The following is a 22042-nucleotide window of genomic DNA, read 5'->3' on the forward strand; positions in this document are numbered from 1 at the left end:
CACAAAGTTAATGCAAAGACGACGCTCTCCAAGGCCACACTGACAAAAGTGTGATTAGACTGTAATACAGAGTTGCTTGCCTTATATTTACCAAATTCAACAGGACACAAAACCAAAGTCAGCTGAACAAAGAACAGCTCTCTCCTGAAGTGGCTCCACTGAGTGATGCTGAATTTCAAAACTACACAGTACATTGAACAAAGCTATACTGAAGAGCAACTTAAATACAGAGAATCCTCACCGACATGGTCCACTTTTTTTTTTTAATGCATATATATTTCCTTACTGGTTATTAGTTCAGACTGAATTTTTAAGAATTTATCTTGATGACTTAGAAAAATACACTTGTCCTTTCTCGCTTTGATTCAGGTAGTACACAATCATAAAACTGAGTAAGTCTTAAAAAAAAGAGTCCATCCACAGATCCCATTGTGGAAGGTTCCAGGAACCCCTCCCCAGGTAACAGTCAGGGGATCTTCAATAGCTCAAGGAGTGCTCCAACAGCTCCAAAATAACCCTGAAAGCAAAAAGAAAGAAAAATAAGAGCAATTCTCCTTAGACTTACTTATATTACCATAAATATGATTACTAGTATTAAAGCCAACACGGCCCTTAATTCCTGCCACTCATTTCCTGATGCCCATTTTGCCAAGCCCAAGGCCAGCAGAGAAGTTCTGAGGAGCTCCCAGGCAGGTGAGGACACTCTGGCACATCAGACCAGAGTGCTCAGCGGGGGCTCCACAAGCTCTGAGGCCCACAGCGGCCTTTACCTCTGGTTAAGAGAGAGTACCTGGGCCATCTCCTGGGGAATGAGGCGATGAGAAGCAATGGGGGCCTGGAGCATTTCAAGATAATTCCAGAATGAAGGGAAGTTGAGACATGAAGTGCAATGGAGCAGGAGCCGGGACAAGTCACAGAGGGTGAGGGCCCTGCTGGGCTGGAGGTGGAGAGCAAAGAACGGGGTGGGATGGGTTCAAGACTTGGCCTGAAGAATAGAAGAAGGGTGGCAGGGAGGTTGAGGTCCCTCCCCCACATCCGGTCACACCAACCCTGAGAACAAGGACACAGGAGCAAGAGATGTGGAGAGCAAGGAAGGGGGGTCCATACAGGATGTGCAAAGCCGAGGTACCCTAGGCAGCCAAGCAGCCACACCCACCAGATGTCTAGATCTGGAGCGAGGCAGCAGCCAGCAGGATCACAGAACCCTCAGGCAACACATAGAGAGGCATGAGGTCAGAGGAGCAACATCTGAAGAACAGAGGCACCGGCGGGGAAGGCAGAGACGTGAGAAAGAGAAGCAGCGGCTGAAGGAAGACCATGCTGGACCACCTCCTGAAGTAAGCAATCGAGGTCAAAAACCACCAAAACATGAATAAATTAAAAACAAAACGAGACAAAAAAAGAAAAAAAAAAAAAAAAAAAAACGAGACAAAACCCATACTGGCAGAAAGAAACTGCCAGTAACAATCAGAATAATCGTACAATGATACAGAATCTACCAGTCTCCAAAGGATGTGATCACACAGTAAGGCAGTGTGAGAGAGAAGTGAATGCAAAAGGAGCATGGGAAGATCCTGAAAGACTTGCTGTGGAACAGAACATATAAGTCTCTGCAGTATTATAAATAACTAAGGTTCAGATTCCTCAAGCTTTTCCAAGAAAAGCTTCTCCAAAGAACACGCAGCCACACAAGACAGGCCTGCCCTTTCACTCTACTTCTTGGCTTTAAAAAAAAAGAAAAAGCAGCCACAAGAATATACAATAGAGAAAAAGACAGTCTCTTCAAAAAGTGGTGCTGGGAAAACTGCACAGCTGTGTGTAAAAGTATGAAACCAGAACACTTCCTAACACCATACACAAAGATAAACTCGAAATGGATTAAAGACCTTAACATAAGACCAGAAACTATAAAACTCTTAGAGGAAAACATAGGCAGAACACTCGATGACATAAATCAAAGCAAGATCTTCTATGACCTATCTCCTAGCGTAATGGAAATAAAAACAAAACTAAACAAAAATTAAATCTTCTATGACCCATCTCCTAGCGTAATGGAAATAAAAACAAAACTAAACAAAAATTTAAAAATTAAACTTAAAAGCTTTTGCACAGCAAAGGAAACTACAAACAAGGTGAAAAGACAACCCTCAGAATGGGAGAAAATAGCAAAGGAAACAACTGACAAGAAATTAATTTCCAAAATGTGCAAGCAGCTCATACAATTCAGTATCAGAAAAACAAACAACCCAATCAAAAAGTGGGGAAAAGACCTAAAAAGACATTTCTCTAAAGAAAACATACATAGCCATACCCATAAACAGATGGCTAACAAACACATGAAAAGATGCTCAACATCAGTCATTATTAGAGAAATGCAAATCAAAACTTCAATGAGATGCCTATCACCTCATACCAGTCAGAATGGTCATCATCAAAAAGGCTACACACAATAAATGCTGGAGAGGGTGTGGAGAAAAGGGAACCCTCTTGCGCTGTTGGTGGAAATTTATATTGATACAAACACCATGAAGAACAGTATGGAGATTCCTTAAAAAACTAGGAATAAAATTTCCATGTGAAATCCCCTTACGAGGCAAATACCCTAAGGAAACCAGAACTGAAAGAGACACATGTGCCCCAATGTTCACTGTAGCACTATTTACAATAGCTAGGACATGGACTCAACCTAGATGTTCACCAACAGATGAATGGATAAAGAAGCTGTGGTACATATATACAATGGAATATTACTCAGCCATACAAAGGAACACATCTGAGTCGGTTCTAATTAGGTGGATGAACCTAGAGCCTATTATACAGACTGAAGTCAGAACGAGAAAAAACAAATATTGCGTTTTAATGCACATATACAGAAACTAGGAAGGTGGTACTGATGAATCTATACGCAGGGCAGCAATAGAGACGCAGATGTAGAGAACAGACTTGAGGACGGGGGTTGGGGTGGGGGAGGAGAACAGGACAAATATAGCAGCAATGAAACATATACACCACCACATGTAAAACTGCCAGTGGGAGTCTGCTATGACTCAGAGCTCAAACTGGTGCTCTGACAACCCAGAGGGATGCGAAGTGGGAGGGAGTTCAAGAGGGAGGGGACATACGTATACCTACGGCTGGTTCATGTTCGTGTATGGCAGAAACCAACACAATACTGTAAATCAATCATTCTTCAATTAAAAATAAATTTTTTAAAAAAAGCAGCCACACAGACATGTTACGACAAAGTCAGAAACTGTAGGAGGACACAGCTGAGCAAGACTCAGCAACACTCAGAAACCCTCAATTCTGCCAGAGGACAGCATTCAAGGGTGTTCACTTTATTATTATTATTAAATTTTTTGGCCATGCCCTGCAGCATGCAGACTTAGTTCCCATTCAAGGAATTAAACCAGCACCTCCTGCAGAGGAAATGCAGTCATAACAGTTAGTTACACACTTTGTTTTACGTGATTTTCTATATCTTGGTTTTATTTTACAGAAAAGAAGGGATAAAAATTAACCATTATACTGAGTTCCACTCCAGACCCAAGTTACTATCTAGTAACAGACAGAGATTGTTACAAGCCAAGAAGTGTGAGATGAGAATAGTGAACAATGAAAAAGAAAGGCTTGAAAACAATCTATACAAAGCTTTCACAACAGTAATCACAATGACTTCAGTGTGCAAGCAGGAGTATATTTCATGACTCAGAGAACCTAAAATAATCAGAGCTCCACAAGTACAGAGATCAACATTAGAGCCAGAGGCCTAAATGAAAATGGAAAATACAAGGACAAAGAGCAAACAGGCTAGCCAAAGAGGAAAACCAAACTTCATAAAGGGTTCATATCATAAAGTAAGTATGCCAACACAATTCTGAAAAGTGTTCATGCTAACACTATCTACAATCCCCTTTAACCCTTGAAAGAGTCCAACTGCCCCAAAACCAAGGGGAGGAAAGACAAAGTCCCTTTCATAGCTCTGGTTTTACTGTTCCTCAAATCATAAAGACACTTTCCAAAACAGGATATCAGGTTAAGCAATTCAATTATTCTTTTTCACACAGCCTATGTGTTAAGTTCTTACAACAGTGTGGCTCTAATTCTGGAATGCTTTTTACTGATGGAGTTGGTTTTAGGACATACATCTTAAATAAAATAATTGGCACAAGAACTATATTAACACAATAAAAACTGACATCAAAAAATTAAAAAATAACTCAGAGTTAAGTACATTTACAACTAAGTACAAACTGCAATGGGGAAAATACAAAGGATGGTTCGGAAAAGAAAATGGCATCAGGAATATAGCTGAATGTTTGTCAAGACTTTCTTCTTTAAAATTGCTAAAGCTCATAATAAAATTAACCAAATATTTACCTTACATTAAATCAGGTAAGAAACAGCTTTTGAATACAAACAAAGTTAACCACATTATACAAGTACAGAAACAAATAATAAGTACTGCTTCAAATTCTAGCATAGCGTGAACAGCATGCCCTTTCTGAAGGTAACATGTCACAGGAAATAACTCTGCTTACCTCATGCTCCGAAAAAAGTGCTTTCAACTGTCCCTTGGACCAATAATCCAAAGCATATGCCAAAAGCCGCATGGCGATCGTATTAATTCTCAAGAAATTTCCAACAAATACCACCTGGTTAATGTTCTGAGCACATCAAAAAAAGGCAATTAGTTTTCATGTTAATTTCTGTTCTCTCCTAAAAGCTACCCCAAAGAGAGTATCATGTACATAGTTTCTGTTAGTAAGTTGACTGCTGATCAAAAAAAAAATATCTACATTTACTCCAGTTGATCCAGGGCTACTTAAATTCGAGCCCCAGACAACTCTAAACCCACTTCAAAGCATGCCAGAAAATGTCACAGGAGAATAAAGATTAGGAAAAGCATTTGAATTAACATGACAAACCATAACTACAATTAAATACAAAGTTTTACACAGATAAGTTAAAAAAAAAATACTAAGACCAATTCAAAGAAGAAAAGTAACACACAGGCAAATTATAAGAGAAAATATCACACACACAAAAATTCAACCTCACTAAATGAGCAAAAAAAGTAAAATTTTAGAGCCATTAAAAGTTAGCAAAGACTCTAGATGTTGACAGTTCCCTTCCTGGATGTCTGAGTGACCCAAGATCTTACATACTACAAACTGTGAAGGAAGAATCGAAACAAAGGCAGACGGAGCTGGAAAAAAAAGTCTGCAAGTCTATCACTACCAAGCTATACGGGAGCACTGGAGGCCAGCCAGGAGGAATGCCTGGGGGCTTGCCTGGTGGCGGGAGCACCTCCACCTGGGCCCACCACTGAAGTTTGATTACATCAACTTGGTATGGATTTAGCGTTGTTTCACACAAAAACATTGAAGGACAAACAAATTCCAAGGCAGTTTTAAAGTTGAGCTCCTACAGTAAACAACTGGGCATTCTTGATACTGCTGAATATGCGCACAGGGAAAGGAAATAACACTGTACTTTATAAGCACTGTAAGTGGAAAACACAGTCTTAAATAAAACTATATTTTAGATAGGCACTAAAAGAAAAAAAAAGTCAGCAAAATAACTAACAGAAATTCTAACTAACCCCCAATATTAGTCAAGTTGTGGTCAAACTGATCCTTTCATTCATTGCTAAGAATGATCTAAAATGGTGCGGCCCTTGTGCAAAGCATCTTGGCAATATCCATCAAGATTCATAACCATGGTATTCTTTTTTAAAATATTTATTTTATCTCTTTACTTAGCAGCTCCAGGTCTTAGTTGCATCATGTGGGATCTAGTTCCCTGACTAAGCAGCAAACCTGAGCCTCCTGCATTGGGAGCGTGGAGTCTCAGCCACTGGACCACCAAGGAAGTCCCACAAGTATGATATTCTTTAGATAAGAAATCTCACTCCTGAATAAATCCCTTATCAAGAATAAATCCAGGGACTTCCCTGATGGTCCAGTGGTAAGACACCAAACTCCCAATGCAGGGGGCCTGGATTCAATCCCTGGTCAGGGAACTAGATCCCACATGCCACAAGAAGACCCCACTGCAGCCAAATAAACAAAAATAAACATTAAAAAAAAAAAAAAAAGAATAAAACATCCAAGGAAATAGTTTCACACTTAAAAATGCTTTATCACAGAGCGATCACTGACAAGCAACCAAATGACCAGTTCTATGTGAATGACTTATGATATAAAAAGAAATCAAATATAGAACCCTGCAATTTATAATACCTAAGTAAAAAACAAAATTGTATGTACATCAACTGAAATATCTTAAAATACATAAGCACAGGAAAAGGAACGTGCAACAAAGAAAACAGAAGTGTTAAAACATAATAAGAATTTTAAATTTCTTCATGAAAATACAGTATCTTTTAACTAAAAAGAGACAATCCTTTTGTAACCTGAGATTTAAGTCACATGCCTGAATTATCTATTTAAAAGCCTTATTTTAAACCAAAGTGTATAAATAGGGACAAGTTATACCAACTGGATGCCCAAGGGAAGGCCATTCTTAGTTCTTTCATAGCCCTGTACAATGCTGCTTGACCTGAATGCTACAAGGCAGCACTGTAAAGAAGCTGAAAGCACAAAGACAGCTCTGCCGCAGCCAGCTGGAGGGGAGCAGGGTGGGCATTCCTCGGCCCACTCCGTTTTCTCCCCGCTTCAGTGCCTTCCTCTGGATTCATTCCCAGGGACTCCTGAGCTCAACAGCGAGCATGGTATCTATATTCAGCATCGCCACCCTTCACCACCACCCAACAGTCCCCATTATCTGCAAAACTGGCTACCTTCCCCACCTTCCTCTGCCTTCTGCTCTACTTCTAGACTGTAGCAGTGTTTATCTTGATTAATAAAATAAAAATCTGTTAAGATTAATCTACATGTGAAGCATTTTAACTATGCCAATGAAACAAAATCCACCACTTACAACTACATTTAGGCACTGTTCGGAGAAGACAGACGCTGTATACAAGGTGGGGCCCACATAGTAAGTTCTGTATTTTCCTCAGAGCAACTAAAGAAATCCATGTCCCCTTACTTCATTAAGGGCACACATTCTTGCTATTGAGCCAATGTTGTTGGTGATGGTGATCAAAGTCGCTCTGGCAAGGTCCTCTTTACTCACAGCCTCTCGCTTCTCCTTGCTCATCATGTTTCCAAAGCTGTGATGGAAAAAAAATAAATAACTGGTTGCTAAACCAAAGGTAAAACAGTGTAACAGAACTTAAGGGTACTTTACTAAGATAAAAGTAACTTTCAGGGCAACACTGTTCAAATCTTTGAACTTTTATTACAAAATAACAGAACATCTGCTCAAAAAGAAATGCAACTTCAAGAACTCCAGCATTCTGAATGAGCAAATGGCATTCCCTGAGGGTTCTATGAAATCCAGCTTTGACACCAGGTATGGGCCTCCCTGAAGGTTCAGCCTGCAATGGGGAGACCCAAGTTCTATCCCTGGGTTGGGAACGTCACCTGGAGGAGGGCATGGCAACCCACTCCAGTATTCTTGCCTGGAGAATCCCCATGGACAGAGGAGCCTGGCGGGCTACAGTCCATGGGGTCGCAAAGAGTCAGACACGACTGAGCGACTAAGCACATTCAGATCCACTGAAGGTACCACGCTCCTTCTGAAACCAGGCTAAGTTCCAGAAACACGCCTCAGTTAGTGATCTGCTCCCAACTGTAGAGCTGTTCCACTCAGCTGAAGGGTCACATTCACATCTGGTAAATGGCTTTATCTGAGCAAAGCAAAGTACAGACAGCTAGGTCCCCGAGTAAACTACTTTTAACAGTTTCCGATTTCCCTAGAAGATCAAGTATTTCAAAGTACCTGATGAGCAGAGAGAGAAGTCGCTCAGTCATGTCTGACTCTTTGTGACCCCATGGACTGTAGCCTGCCAGGCTCCTCTGTCCAAGGGATTTTTCAGGCCAAGAGTACTAGAGTGGGTTGCCATTTCCTTCTCCAGGGGATCTTCCTGACCCAGGGATCGAATCCAGGTCTCCCAAACTGCAAGCAGACACTTTACCGTCTGAGCCACCAGGGAAGCCTGATGAGCAAAACTGATACATAGATAACTATGACTTGATCACAAACCCAACCAATCAGAAAAGGGATCTTATCATTGAGCAAATGTTGCAAACACAGAAAATGAATCTACAGAATTTATAAAGTACCTAAAATTAGTAAACAAGCAAGTATACAAGTGCCTTTTCTATTATTAAAAGCCTTGCACCCAGACTTCCCTGGTGGTACAGTAAGAATCCGCCTGACAATGCAGAGGCCACGGGCTCCATCCCTAGTCCAGGAAGATCCCATAAGCCGAATCTTATTAAATATTAAAAATGTTTATTAAAATATTAAACTTATTAAACATCAAAAAATGTTGAACATCATTATTCATCAGTTAAATACAAATCAAAATGAGATATCCTTTTATACCTGTTAAGGCAGTTAAAACCCAAAAGATACATGTTGTATATCAATACAATGGAATATTATTCAGCAATAAAAGGAACAAAGTACTGATTTATGATACAACAAGGATGAATGTTGAAAACATTATGCTAAGTGAAAGAAGCCAGTCACAAAAATCACTTGTTGCATGATGCCATATAGAGACAAAAAACAGAGTAGTGTCTACCAGGAACTATGGGGAGAGGGAGGGGATGGGGGGAGAGAGCTGATGGAAGCAAGGTTTCTCTCTGGGACGATGAAAATATTCCAAAATTACAAAGATGACTGCAAAATTCTATAAATATACTAGAAACTACTAAATTGTACACTTTAAACAGGTGACTTCATAGTATGCAAAGCTATTTAAAGAGTAAAAAACACACCCAATACTTAATACTTTATTCCCGTGTTATTTTAAAATTTTTACTGGGGTGTATATAATTCATTTACAACACTGTGTTAGTTTCATGTGCAGAGCAAAGGCACTCTGTTATACACACACACACATCTACTTTTTCAGATTCTTTTCCCATACAGGACATTACAGAGTGTTGAGTAGAGTTCCCTGTGCTATACAGTAGGTCCTTACTAGTTGTCTATTTTATGTATAGTAGTGTGTATGAGTCAATCCCAATCTTTCAATTTATTCCTACCTCCTCCTCTTACCACCCACCCCCCACCATAACACTAAGTTTATTTTCTACATCTGCAACTCTGTTTTGGTTTTGTAGGTAAGTTCATTTGTAGCTTTTTTAAGATTTCACATGTAAGAAATACCATGTATTTGTTCTTCTCTGACTTACTTGACTCAGCATGAGAATGTTTAGATCCATCCATGTTACCGCAAATGATTTTGTTCTTTTTTATGGCTGATAACATTCCATTGTACATCCTGTATTTCTTAAGAGCACACATGCCCCCTTCCCTTACCTTGAAGCCACAGCCCAGCCTGGCAGTCCAAACCTCTCATAGTCCCCTCCATAAATGTCTCGCACTAGTTTATCCACTTTGGTGCTATCTCCACGTGATGCCATTTCCAGAGCTTCTTCAAATGTGGTACAACCAGTAAGAAGACAGCAAAGACCAAAAAAAGTTCCTCCTCCAAGACTGTGATTAAAAACAAACATAGTATTGAAACATTTTTCAAACTAACAAGAGGAAAGTACAATTTATGATCTGAAAACCATATTCATGTAGCAATCCAATCTTGACCCATCTCCATCATGCAGATGCCACTAGTAGAAAACAAGCCTGTGAAAAGATAAAAACAAAGTGTCTAATAGACACTTTGAGGATAACATATTCACATAAGCCAACAAAGTGGCAAAATACAGGGCCCACCTCCTTACCTTCCCAATGAGGGCTGGGCACCTGCTGGATACCAGGAGTTTCAGGTACAGATCAGCCCACCAGGGCCATGATGGCACCTCTTTCTTTTCTCTCTCCAAGTGCAAGCCCCGCATTATCCTCATCCAAGAGTCTTATCATCTGTGATCTTTAGCCCCTCTACCCTACTACAACTCCTCCATGGATATGTTTTCTCTCCCAGAATTATCCCCTTTTTAATTCACACATGTTCGAAACTTCTTTATCCCAATCTCCAGCTCCTGTTTTTCAAGTGATCGCTAATCCTTAAACCAAAAGGTATTTATGTTCATCTGCCACCTAATCCTCCCTTTTAACTACTCTCCCCCAATTATCTTTCCACTGTTCGGTACCTCAACTTCTAGATCTCACAACATCCCCCAGCTACATATATGTATGTATACACGTAAAATCTAGACCAGTTTCGAAGGTTAGATCTTGCCTTGCCCTCTCCTTATAAATGTCACCTAGTGGCTTTGGTTACTTTATGGTATATAAACAGCATACACTATCTGAGGGCAGGGACCATGGGCTCAACGAGGCTGATGAGATATTTTGTAAAACTATGGCAATGAAACTTCAGGATTATAGATTAAAGAAAAGTAGATCATGAAACCATAATTTTCAAAGAGTAACAATATTTGCTTGCATAATCCCACAGAAATATACCTTTCACATAATTTTAACAAGTTCTTGAAGATGTACTGATACACAATACCGGAAAACTCAGTTTTAACCCATTATGATATCAAGAATAAACAATGACCTTTACATAAAAGACCTACCTGGTACCTGTGACCCTCTTATAATTATCTTTGGAATATACTGCTAAGATGCTAACCCCAGAGCCAATGTTCACCAGCAGCAGAGGGTATGGATTTTTCAAATCAAACGGTAACTTCTGACATTTTTCAGAATCAGCAGGGTTTTCAAAGTAATAGCACTGTGACCGTCCATTGAATCCAACAGAGTCAATATACAAAATTCCTTTTATTAAGCAATCTAGTTCATCGAGTTTGCAAAGCTGAAGATCACCTATCTGTAATGAAATAAAAATACATTCAGATTTTTTTAACAAGCCAAACAGCAATAAAAATTCCATTTAATAAGGCATCCCCTCTACATAAGACAAACCATAAAAGTATTCATTGATGTGTATTATTTGTGCATGCTTTACAGAACACATCAAAACAAACTGTGGAAAATTCTTACAAGAGATGGGAAATACCAGACCACCTGACCTTACCAGACTACCTGACCTGCCTCTTGAGAAATCTGTATGCAGGTCAAGAAGCAACAGTTAGAACTGGACATGGAACAGACTGGTTCCAAGTCGGAAAGGAGTACGTCAAGGCTATATATTGTCACCCTGCTTATTTAACTTATATGCAGAATACATCATGAGAAACGCTGAGCCAGATGAGGCACAAGATGGAATCAAGATTGCTGGGAGAGATATCAATAACCTCAGTTATGCAAATGACACCACCCTTATGGCAGAAAGCGAAGAAGTAAAGAGCCTCTTCATGAAAGTGAAAGAGAAGAGTGAAAAAGTTGCCTTAAAGCTCAAGATTCAGAAAACTTAAGATCATGGCATCTGGTCCCATCACTTCATGACAAATAGATGGGGACACAATGAAAACAGTAACAGACTTTATTTTGGGGGGCTCCAAAATCACTGCAGATGGTGACTGCAGCCATGAAATTAAAAGATAACTTGCTCCTTGGAAGAAAAGTCATGACCAACCTAGACAGCTTATTAAAAAGCAGAGACATGACTTTGCCAACAAAGGTCCGTCTAGTCAAAGCTATAGTTTTTCCAGTAGTCATGTACGGATGTGAGAGTTGGACTATATAAAGAAAGCTGAGCACCAAAGAATTGATGCTTTTGAACTGTGGTGTTGGAGAAGACTATTAAGAGTCCCCTGGACTGCAAGGAGACCCAACCAGTCCATCCTAGAGGAAATCAGTCCTGAATATTCATTGGAAGGTCTGATGCTGAAGCTGAAACTCCAATACTTTGGCCACCTGATGCAAAGAACTGACTCATTTGAAAAGACCCAGATGCTGGGAAAGATTGAAGGTGGGAGAAGGGGACAACAGAGGATGGGATGGTTGGATGGCATCACTGACTCAATGGACATGAGCTTGAGTAAACTCCAGGAGTTGGTGATGGACAGGGAGGCCTGGTGTGCTGCAGTCCATGGAGTCGCAAAGAGTCGGACAGGACTGAGCAACTGAACTGAACTGAACTGAACTACAGAAAAGATCTGCTTTTGTTGTCTGGAGACAACAAATATAGGGAAGGACTGACAAGACACGATTCCTGCTCCCACAGATCCAATACACTCTACCTATAAACCACCGCAGGAGCTGAAGAAATGTGCCAAGAACCCAAGCAGAAAACAAGATACCCGCTACGGGGACCACAGGGCAGGAGCACAGCTGAGGGCACAGCCGCCTCAGAAAGCAGATTCTAAGAAATCTAAGATGCAAGGACCTAGAAACATATGGTGCGAGCAGCAAGGACTCTAACATCTACCTTCCAAAGACAACCTTCAAGGCTACAGAGCAGTATTAAAGTAGGCCACAATTTATATTAACCACCAGCCAAGGAACTGAAAGTGGCCACGGGACTTCCCTGGTATCCAGTAGTTAAGACCACCTTCCAGTGCAGGGGGCCCAGGTCCAATCCCTGGTCATGGCATTAAGATCTCACATGCCACACAGCGTGGCCAAAAAACAAAGGTCTGAAAGTGTCCAATAAGAAAGTAAAATATTTCACTATTTAAACTGGTGATAGCCTGCGGGAGGTGGTGGGAGTTTAGCACAATCAAAATTTAAAAGTTAAAAGGGTCATTTTCTAGTTATAAGATCACACAGTTGAGAATTCACCAAATTAAGCCTTCTTAATAAAAATTCCAGATACTGGAGTCCCTGTGAAAGAGGCAAACAACATTAATGTTGTCTGCTTTATGATCTAAGTGACTATATATACATAATTACTGGATGTTGTCCATAAAAAGGACAAAAGAAGCAATGAAACAACCACTATAAAGTTAGGAACAATGTTATTTGTATTGTGGGTGTATAAATAAAAAAAGTCTTTCTTGGGCCATAAATACATAAATAAGTGTTATCAATTTAATTTCATTTAAATAATTCAGAAAGAATGATTAAATTATTATCCATATTATGGAACACTGCATAGTAAAAAAATGAAGAGGATCCTTACGCACATGTGTTTATTTTTCCCTTGGGCATGCTATGCAGTATGTGGGATCTCAGCCCCCCAACCAGGGACAGAACTCATGCTTCGCACAGTCGAAATGCAGAGTCTTAACCACTGGACACCACCAGGGAAATCCCAAGAATGAAGAGGATCTTTACTCAATTACGATGAAGTGGGAAGAACTCCAAGCAAGTCAAAAAAAATTAGCTGAAAAATATTTTATAAAATATGATTCAATCTGCCTATCTTTAAAACCATGTTTAGATGCCCATGTATATGTCATACACAGTCATGCGCAGAAAAACAAAAAAGATACACAAACCTTTAACTGTGGTAACTTTGGAGAGGTGATATAAACTTTCACTTTTTACCTATGAACTTCTACCCCAACCTTCAAACGAATGCTACCAGCATATCTATTCAATATATGCAACAAAGATGTCTCAACTCCATAAAATGACTATTTCTGTTTACAACCAAGTTTAGCCCCGTAAGTCCTCCCCCTTTAATTCAACTCTTGTTTGATTACATTTATATTCAATTTATTCTGATCCAGAGGAGATGGAAGCTAACAGATAACTTCATCTTAATCCTTAATTAATCCCTAATTATGAATATTAGGTTACTCCTCTGATAAAACCCAAACCCTTGAAAATGTTCATTGCCGCCCTTATTTCATCTGCTCATGCCCTCCCTGTCACAATGAATTCAATTCTGACTTCCTGACACTTGAATCTCAAGTGTCAGCATTTTCATTTCAAAGCTAAATTGTTTTACACTAGTGGCCTAACTGAAATCAAAGTACTTTTCTGTCACTGCATGCCCACCAAGACCTCCTTTTATCTTTCCTGTCCTGCTGTGCCATTATTCCTAAAGAATCTCAGCCTAACTGACATAGTTATGTCTAATACATAGGTTATTTCATCACATTACTCATAATGCAGGTGGTGTACCAACAAGAAAACTCAATACAAGGAAATCTGATTCATATTTAAAAACAGACAGGATAAATCCATATTATTAGAAATATTTCACTGTGGTTTATTAAATAATCATCACTCCCAATGCACAAGCAGGATTGGTAAGGCATTTCATTTTCATACAGTTTTCAAGAATAGCACTGATGCATACAGATTAGAAACCCCAATAGCCTAGGAGGCAACTCCTAAGGTCTAAAATCTACCCTGCCTCTCTCCTTGGATTACCACACAACCTCTGGTGGTGGTTTAGTTGCTAAGTTGCGTCTGACTCTAGTGACCCCATGGACTGTAGCCTGCCAGGCTCCTCTGTCCATGAGATTCTCCAGGCAAGAATACTGGAGTGGGTTACCATTTCCTTCCCCAGGGGATCTTCCCGACCCAGGGATTGAACCCGGGTCTCCTGCACTGTAGCCAGATTCTTCACCAACTGAGCTATGAGGGAAGCCCTTATTCTCTGCTAACAGTCTGAATGGTCTTTGAATATGTTCCAAAGGCACCTCTACAGGTTAGAGAAATACGTAGGTTTTCTCCTTTCAGTCAGTTCAGTCGCTCAGTCGTGTCTGACTCTGCGACCCCATGGACTGCAGCACGACAGGCTTCCCTGGCCATCAACTCCTGGAGCGTGCTCAAAGTCATGTCCATCGAGGTGGCGATGCCTATCAGTTTCACCCTTACCTATCAGTTACAATCCAGAGTCCACTAGGACGACCTCAAAGGGAGGGGACCTCCTCTCCTCCTGCTATCTCCCCATTAACTCACAGGTAGAAAAGAAACCACGAAAAATTCAAGCAAAACCTCATTTTAAAATTCATGTCAATCCTATATTATGGTTATACTCAGTTATGGGAGAAAGAAGATAGAGGACAAAGAAGACAAAGTCACAAACACACAATGACACTCAAGCGGGGAGATAGATGAAAAATAACATAAGCAAAGACAGAATCTCTGCAATAACATTTTCATTGGTGGCATAAAAACCATGGTCATTGAAGATATTTTAAATCTACACTGCACCCTGAAGATCAGAGTCCTGGCAAATTCATTTATCAATTCTCCCATCTATTCCCGCATCCCCCCTCAAAAGACCTAGCCTCAAGGCCTACACACGTTTACTGAATGAAAACAAAATCAAGTGCCCACTGGCACTCCCCCTAGTGTCCAGACTCCTGGTAACAAACATGCAGCTCAGGATACATCAAAGGGCATTTGGGGAATACAGAAATGGTGCTTCCCCAGCGGCTCAGTCGGTAAAGAATTCGCCTGAAATGCAGAGGACCTGGGTTCGATCCCTGGGTTGCAAAGATCCCCTAGAGGAGGGCATGGCAATCCACTCCAATATCCTTGCCAGGAGAATCCGAAAGGACAGAGGAGCCTGGCAGGCTGCAGTCCATGGGGTTGCAAAGAGTCGGACACAACTGAGCGACTAAACACATACAGGCACCGTCAACCATCTCTGACTAGCCCGGAAGCCTGAAAAAAACGCTGCTTTGGACCTGAGTTCCTCATATTTCTAAATAGTAAAACTGCCAAGAAACAATTAAGGAGGTTAAGAAAACTTAGGTAGATAAGACTGGAAACAACTTTATAACATGAAATGACATTAATTTTTAAAAATTATTTTTCAATTTAGTTGTTCAAAACAATGATACTAGCTCCTCACTGGTAGTTCCTTACTCTGCTTATTACAATTTTATTGTTTCTTCATACTAAAATAACAACAAAATGCTACGCTTTCAGTGGTTCTGATTCTCAACTCATCTGAATTGGGCAAAAAATAAACTATACAACAATCTCTAAATGGCAACTCCTATGACTATTTAATCTTAATTTGACTCAAGAAAATTCAAATTCCATTAGAGATGGAAACAATTCCATCACTTGCTATTGGTATTATTTTTAACAATCAAATTACCATAAATTGTATATAAGCTAAAAAATGCATACTGTGAGAAAATCCTGCTCAAATTTGTACGCTCCACCTCCAGTGGCACAAAAGACAGTGTGGAGACTTGAGAAGTTTTTATCTCTGCCCATTTGAATAAAAGCAGGCATGTCATGAGTGGGAAAGCGTATAAAGTGCAGATTGCCTTTGCGTCCACACAGAGTCAGGTCCTTCAGCTCCAGGTGCACGTCCCGAATACCCGTGGACCCATAAGCCACATTGGAGGTCAGGTACTTCCGAATGCTTTTAAGACTTTCCACTTCTTCCTCTTCTTCTTCAGCAGTGATGTCTTTGGGTTCAAAATAAACCAGCTTGACCAGGGTTCCACCAATATCCAAGCCAAACCAAGGAAAAACTAAATGGGGAAAGGAAAAAAAAAGTCAAAACAGCTTTTTTTCCCCTGAAAACTAAATTCACACTTATTAGATTAACCATTTCATACCCTGACGTTCCCAAGAACCATACAAAATATAAACAAAAAGATCTGGGGGAGAAGAAATATGATTGTCTGATATGGAAGCAAATCTATTTAAAAAAACTACAAAGATCAAAAAGAAAAATATCACAGTGATAGCCAGCCCAACTTAGGGGCAGAAGAAATTCCGAACCCTGTGTAACATATAAGCTCCAGCGGTCAACGTCAATCAATCAGGGTTAAATGGCCATCAGTACAACAGGCGTTTCAAAGTTAATACCAAGTTTGTTGTTTAGTCGCTAAGTTGTGTCCAACGCTTTTGCGAGCCCATGGACTGTAGCCTGCGCCAGACTCCTCGTCTATGGGATTTCCCAGGCAAGAATACTGGAGAGGGTTGCTGTTTCCTTCTCCAGGGGATCTTCCTGATCTAGAAATCAGACCCGCATCTCCTATGTTGGTAAGGTGGATTCTCTACCAGTGACTCAAATATCCATCTCCAAAAATCTACCCCAAGACTCCCCTGAAGGTTCAGTGGTTAAGACTCCCGTGATTCCAATGCAGGGGGTGCAGGCTCAAGCCCCGATCGGGGAACTAGGATCCCACGTGCCATGCGGCACAGCATCCCCCAAAAAAATCCATCCCCAAAAAAATGTCTTAAGGAGACTGGATCAAGATAAAACTGCATTAGCTATACATGTCTTCTCCTCCCATCTTAAATCCTAGAAATGACTAAAGACAGATGTATTGATTTTCTAAACTAATTCTGAGAAACAAGAAGTGACACTATCACCAGAACTAAGCTGACAGAGGCAGTAACTGTCCATAACCCTCAAGAGGAAAATGCTGCTAGAATGGGGAGCAGCTACGAAGCTGGGGAAGCAGAGAGGTGCTCCATGCAAGGTGCCGACAGGGCTGCTGCCATGGGGAAGCAGAAGCAGGCTCCAGTGCAGTTATTTAAGTCATATGGGGGGAAAACGCATTTGGCACAACTGGACAGGCCAGTCACTCCCCTCCTCGGCCTCCAAGGAGGCAAATTCTTCACTCAGCACAGGCACTTGAGCTCAACAATCAGTATGGCATCCACACAGCTACTAGTACCCAGAAGTGGGAAGCCCCTACATCTGGCCATATTTCCCATCTCTCCCCTACAATCCATCCTGACAGACAAGTAAACGGACAGTGCACCCACGGACAGAAGAGCATTCCTTAAACCATAGACTATCACTCACAAACCAGAATTACCAAAAGGGAAATCAACACCACAAAAACAAGATGCTAACATCTTAAGAAACAGCTGCAGGAACAAAGAAGAGGCCTTAAAAGAATCATAAATATCGGCCAAGGTAAAAGGAGATTTCATCCATGAAAAATAAGCTATTATAAATCAATTATACTTCAATAAAAAATAATAAATTAATTTTTAAAATGAATAAGCTGCCATAAAGAAAAATTAGAAATTAAGATATGATTGCCAAGTATGGTTTTGGCTGCAAGAATCTACACATGTGATAAAAGTATACAGAACTAAACACACATTCACAAAAGAGCTAAGGTAAAACTGGTTCAATCTAAATAAGGTCTGTGGTATCAACTTTAATTTCCTAGTTGGGGGTGGGGGGTTGTTGTTTTGTCGCTCAGTCACATCCAACTCCTCGAGACCACGTGGACTGCAGCATGCCAGGCTTCCCTGTCCTTCACCATCTCCCAGGGCTTGCTCAAACACATTAACATTGAGTCTGTGATGCCATCCAATCATCTCGTCCTCTGTTGTCCCTTTCTCCTCCTGCCTTCAATCTTTTCCAGCATCAGGGTCTTTTCTAATGAATCAACTCTTCCCATCAGGTGGCCAAAGCACAGAGATTTGGCATCAGTCCTTCCACTGAGTATTCAAGGTTTGATTTCTTTTAGGATTTACTGGTTTGACCTCCGTGCAGTCCAAGGGACTCTCAAGAGTCTTCTCCAACAGCACAGTTCAAAAGCATCAACTCTTTGGTGCTCAGACTTCATTATGGTCCAACTCTCACACCCATACATGACCACTGGAAAAACCATAGCTTTGACTAGATGTACCTTTGTCAGCAGTGTCTCTGCTTTTTAATATGCTTTCTAAGTTTGTTGTAGCTTTTCTTCCAAGGAGCAAACATCTTAATTTCATGGCTGCAGTCACCATCTGCAGTGATTTTGGAACCCAAGAAAATAAAGTCTGTCATTATTTCCCTTGTTTCCCCATCTATCTGCCATGAAGTGAAGGAACCAGACGCCAAGATCTTAGTTTTCTGAATGTTGAGTTTTAAGCCAAGTTTTTCACTCTTCTCTTTGACTTTCATCAAGAAGCTCTTTAGTTCCTCTCCGCTTTTTGCTGTAAGGGTGGTGTCATCTGCACATCTGAGGTTATTGATATTTCTCCCAGCAATGTTGATTCCAGTTTATGCTTCATCCAACCCAGCATTTCGCGTGATATACGAAGCTTTCAAAACCAAAAAAGGATTCTGGGGGGTGGTAACAATACACTTAAGGTAACAATAATAATAAATAAGAAAGTCACTCAGTCGTATTCAACTTTTTGCGACTCTGTGGACTTGTATAGTCCATGGAATTCTCCAGGCCATAATATTGGAGTGGGTAGCCTTTCTCTTCTCCAGAGGATCTTCCCAACCCAAGGATCAAACCCAGGTCCACCACATTGCAGGCAGATTCTTTACCGAGTTACAAGTAACTCTCAAAAACAGGGTAAGTGGGGATATCCCTGGTGGTCCAGTGGCTAAGATTCCAGGCTCCCAATGCAGGGGGCCCGGGTTTGATCCCTGGTCCTGTGTGGGAACTAGATCCCACATGCCACAACTAAGAGTTTGCAAGTGGCAACTAGTATCCCGGCATGCCACAAACACGACCCAACAGAGCCAAATAAATAAATACTTATTTTTTTAAAAAAAAAGGCTGAGTGAAAGAAACTCTCCACAAATATATGAGTCCATTTATATGAAACTCTAGAAAATGCAAACTAACCATTTCTGCATCTGACAGAAAGCCAATCACTGGCTTAGGGAGGAAGAGAGGGAAGGACTGTACAGGGGTTAAGAGAAAACGCTCTGTGATAACCCAAATCTGAATTGTTGGGGGCAAGAGGGGAGATTCACGGCTGTATATATCTATCAAAATTCATGGAACTGTACACTTAGAGTGGATATAATTTATTATATGTAAATTATATTCAATAAAGACACTTTAATAACAGAAAAATGAAATTATTTTCAAAATAAAGTCCAACAGATACATTTAATAACAAAAAAGATGCAGGAAAAAAACAAATGGGAAACAAAACTAAGAAATTCTCCCAAAATGCCTCTTGAGTATGAAAGAAAGGTAGATATATAAAACACAGAATCAGAAAGTCCAACATCTATGTTTTAGGAGTTCTAGAAATTTTCTGGGGGGAGTAAGAGAAGATTTACAGTGACATCTTATTGAAATTTCAGAAATCCTAAAAACTCCCAAAGGAAAAAAGTGAATTCCTACAAAGATACATAGATCACATAAAGGTAAAATTAGACTTCACATCAGTAACACAGACACTAGATGACAACAGAGCACTAGCAAAGTTATAAGGAAAATAATTTGAAACTCATTCAATCAAATCAGCTTTCAAATGGGAGTGCAAGAGAAAGACAATTCCACGCATCAAAGAGCTCAACATTTACTATTCAAAGACCTTCTCTGAAACAGTAGATACACTCCAATATAATATTTTAAGTCACCCAAGATGATATGAGTTATAAGGAACAATGATAAGTACAGGAAGCAATACATGCTGACTTTGAGGAAAACAAGTAATATGGAACTAAAATACTTGCATGATTTCAACATAGGAAGTCGAAGAGGGAAGAGAAAGGAGAGGGAAGCCAAAGCAAGCAGCAGCTGTCTTGTGGGGGAACAGAAGATATAGATTCTGATTATTTCTAAACAAGAATAAAGAAGTGATGGTTTAAATGTGTCAAAAATTTACAGGCAACTTCAGAAGAAGAGAAAATGAACATATGACCTTCAAACAACTAGGGAGAAAAAAAATCAGTTCAAAAACAAAGAATTCAACTATATGCTTATATAAAAAGAGACATCTAAAATAAGAGAATACAAATAGACTGAAGGTAAATAAACAGTAAAACACTCACAATGGAGTCCCATAAGGAGGAGCCAGATGCTTTAAGATGAAAATGACATTCAGTCAAAAATGAGTAAACCAAAATCTTAAGCACCTCACTGGAGACTGATATAGCAGCTGACTTACATTTAGGAAACATGATATAGTAAAAGTCAAACCTTACGTTTCAAGACCAACACTGCATTTATCAAGGGCTCACAATATAAGGGGTGCCCCTCCAAACACTGGTCTACCATCCCTGAACTCACTTGCAGAGTCACTGGCACCTCGCTTTGTCACATTTACACAGCTGAATTCGGGTAAGCAAAACAAACGCCTGGACAGTGTTACTCCACTCTGTCAAGCTAGTATTAACAGAAAGCAAATACAATACTAGCAGTCTACAAAGCATTCAAAACAAAAAGCATTATAAGGGGACAAAAAGAAATTATGTCATGTGCATATAAAAGTATAATTGATATGACCCTGACATATGCTTCAAAAAATATTAAAAACAAGAAATTATCAAATCTACAAATCAACAAATCTAAAATTCCAAATAACAAAACCACACTCACTTTCCACAATATCTCAAAATAAGAAACTAAGGGGACTTCCCTGGTGGTCCAGTAGTTAAGAATCCACCTTGCAATGCAGAGATGAGGGTTCAATTCCTGGTTGGGGAACAAAGATTCCACATGCCACAGAGCAATTAAGCCCACACACCAAAATGAAGACCCGACACAGCCAAATAAATAAATATTTTCTTAAAAAGAAATGAATCCAACAGACACAAAGAAATAAGTATCCACCTGGAAATCTTCAGACTCACTTCTATTAATTCTGAGATTGAAGATGAAATCAAAACAAAATGTGTTTTTAAATGAATGACAATGAGAACATAATGTATCAAAAAGAATAGGATATCTACCCAAGGTGGAACTCAAATGGAAACTTCTATCCTTAAATATCAAATGTATTCAAAATATGGAAGTCTAAATAAAAGAGAATGTCACATACAATTTGAAATGCTAGAGAAATAAAACAGACTCAAAATAAGCAGCAGAAAGTTATTAAAGATGAAAGCAAAAGTAAATGTAATTAGAAAAACATCATTGTGAACAAAGCCACAACAGAGCTAATCAGTAAAATCAAGCTTTGAGAAAGCCATTAAAACAAACAAATTTCTGGTAAATATATCCAAGAAAAAGAAGATACAGCTTTTCTTTAAACCAAAAGAAAAAAAAAGTCAAGGAAGATGAACGTACATAACCAGAAATTGTACAAACAAGCCAATTTACAACTATGTAACAGTGAATTTAAAATGTACCATCAACAGAGGATTAGCGAGAAAAAGAGAGTACAAAGAGAGACTCAAAATGAAGTGGAAAACTCAGAGGTCAAAAGCACTGAAAATTTGTTAAAAGGTCAAAGATCTACCACACAAACAACAACAACAAAGTACCAGGCCCTAATAGTTTCCAGGCAAACCATC

The 22042-nt window shown here is 39.8% G+C and overlaps 1 protein-coding gene across 3 annotated transcripts in view; it reads right to left on the bottom strand.

Moving 5' to 3' along the window:
* Positions 1-249: 249 nt before the first annotated feature.
* Positions 250-22042, bottom strand: part of PANK2 (pantothenate kinase 2) — a 29126-nt gene continuing 7333 nt past the window's right edge. The window contains exons 2-6 of one of the 3 annotated variants that reach the window (XM_043884550.1): positions 10626-10879; positions 9406-9582; positions 7057-7180; positions 4542-4667; positions 250-517 (exon numbers count right to left, since the gene is read on the bottom strand). In XM_043884550.1, the coding sequence (XP_043740485.1) occupies positions 467-517; positions 4542-4667; positions 7057-7180; positions 9406-9509 (405 nt within the window). In that variant the 5' untranslated portion in view covers positions 9510-9582; positions 10626-10879 and the 3' untranslated portion in view covers positions 250-466. Of the gene's footprint in view, positions 518-4538; positions 4668-6945; positions 7181-7851; positions 7911-9405; positions 9583-10625; positions 10880-15996; positions 16350-22042 lie in introns of those variants that run through there. The other 2 variants (XM_043884549.1, XM_043884551.1) reach the window with 2 other exon arrangements.

This window comes from Cervus elaphus, chromosome 23 (assembly GCF_910594005.1).
Source record: "Cervus elaphus chromosome 23, mCerEla1.1, whole genome shotgun sequence".
Taxonomy (NCBI): domain Eukaryota; kingdom Metazoa; phylum Chordata; class Mammalia; order Artiodactyla; family Cervidae; genus Cervus; species Cervus elaphus.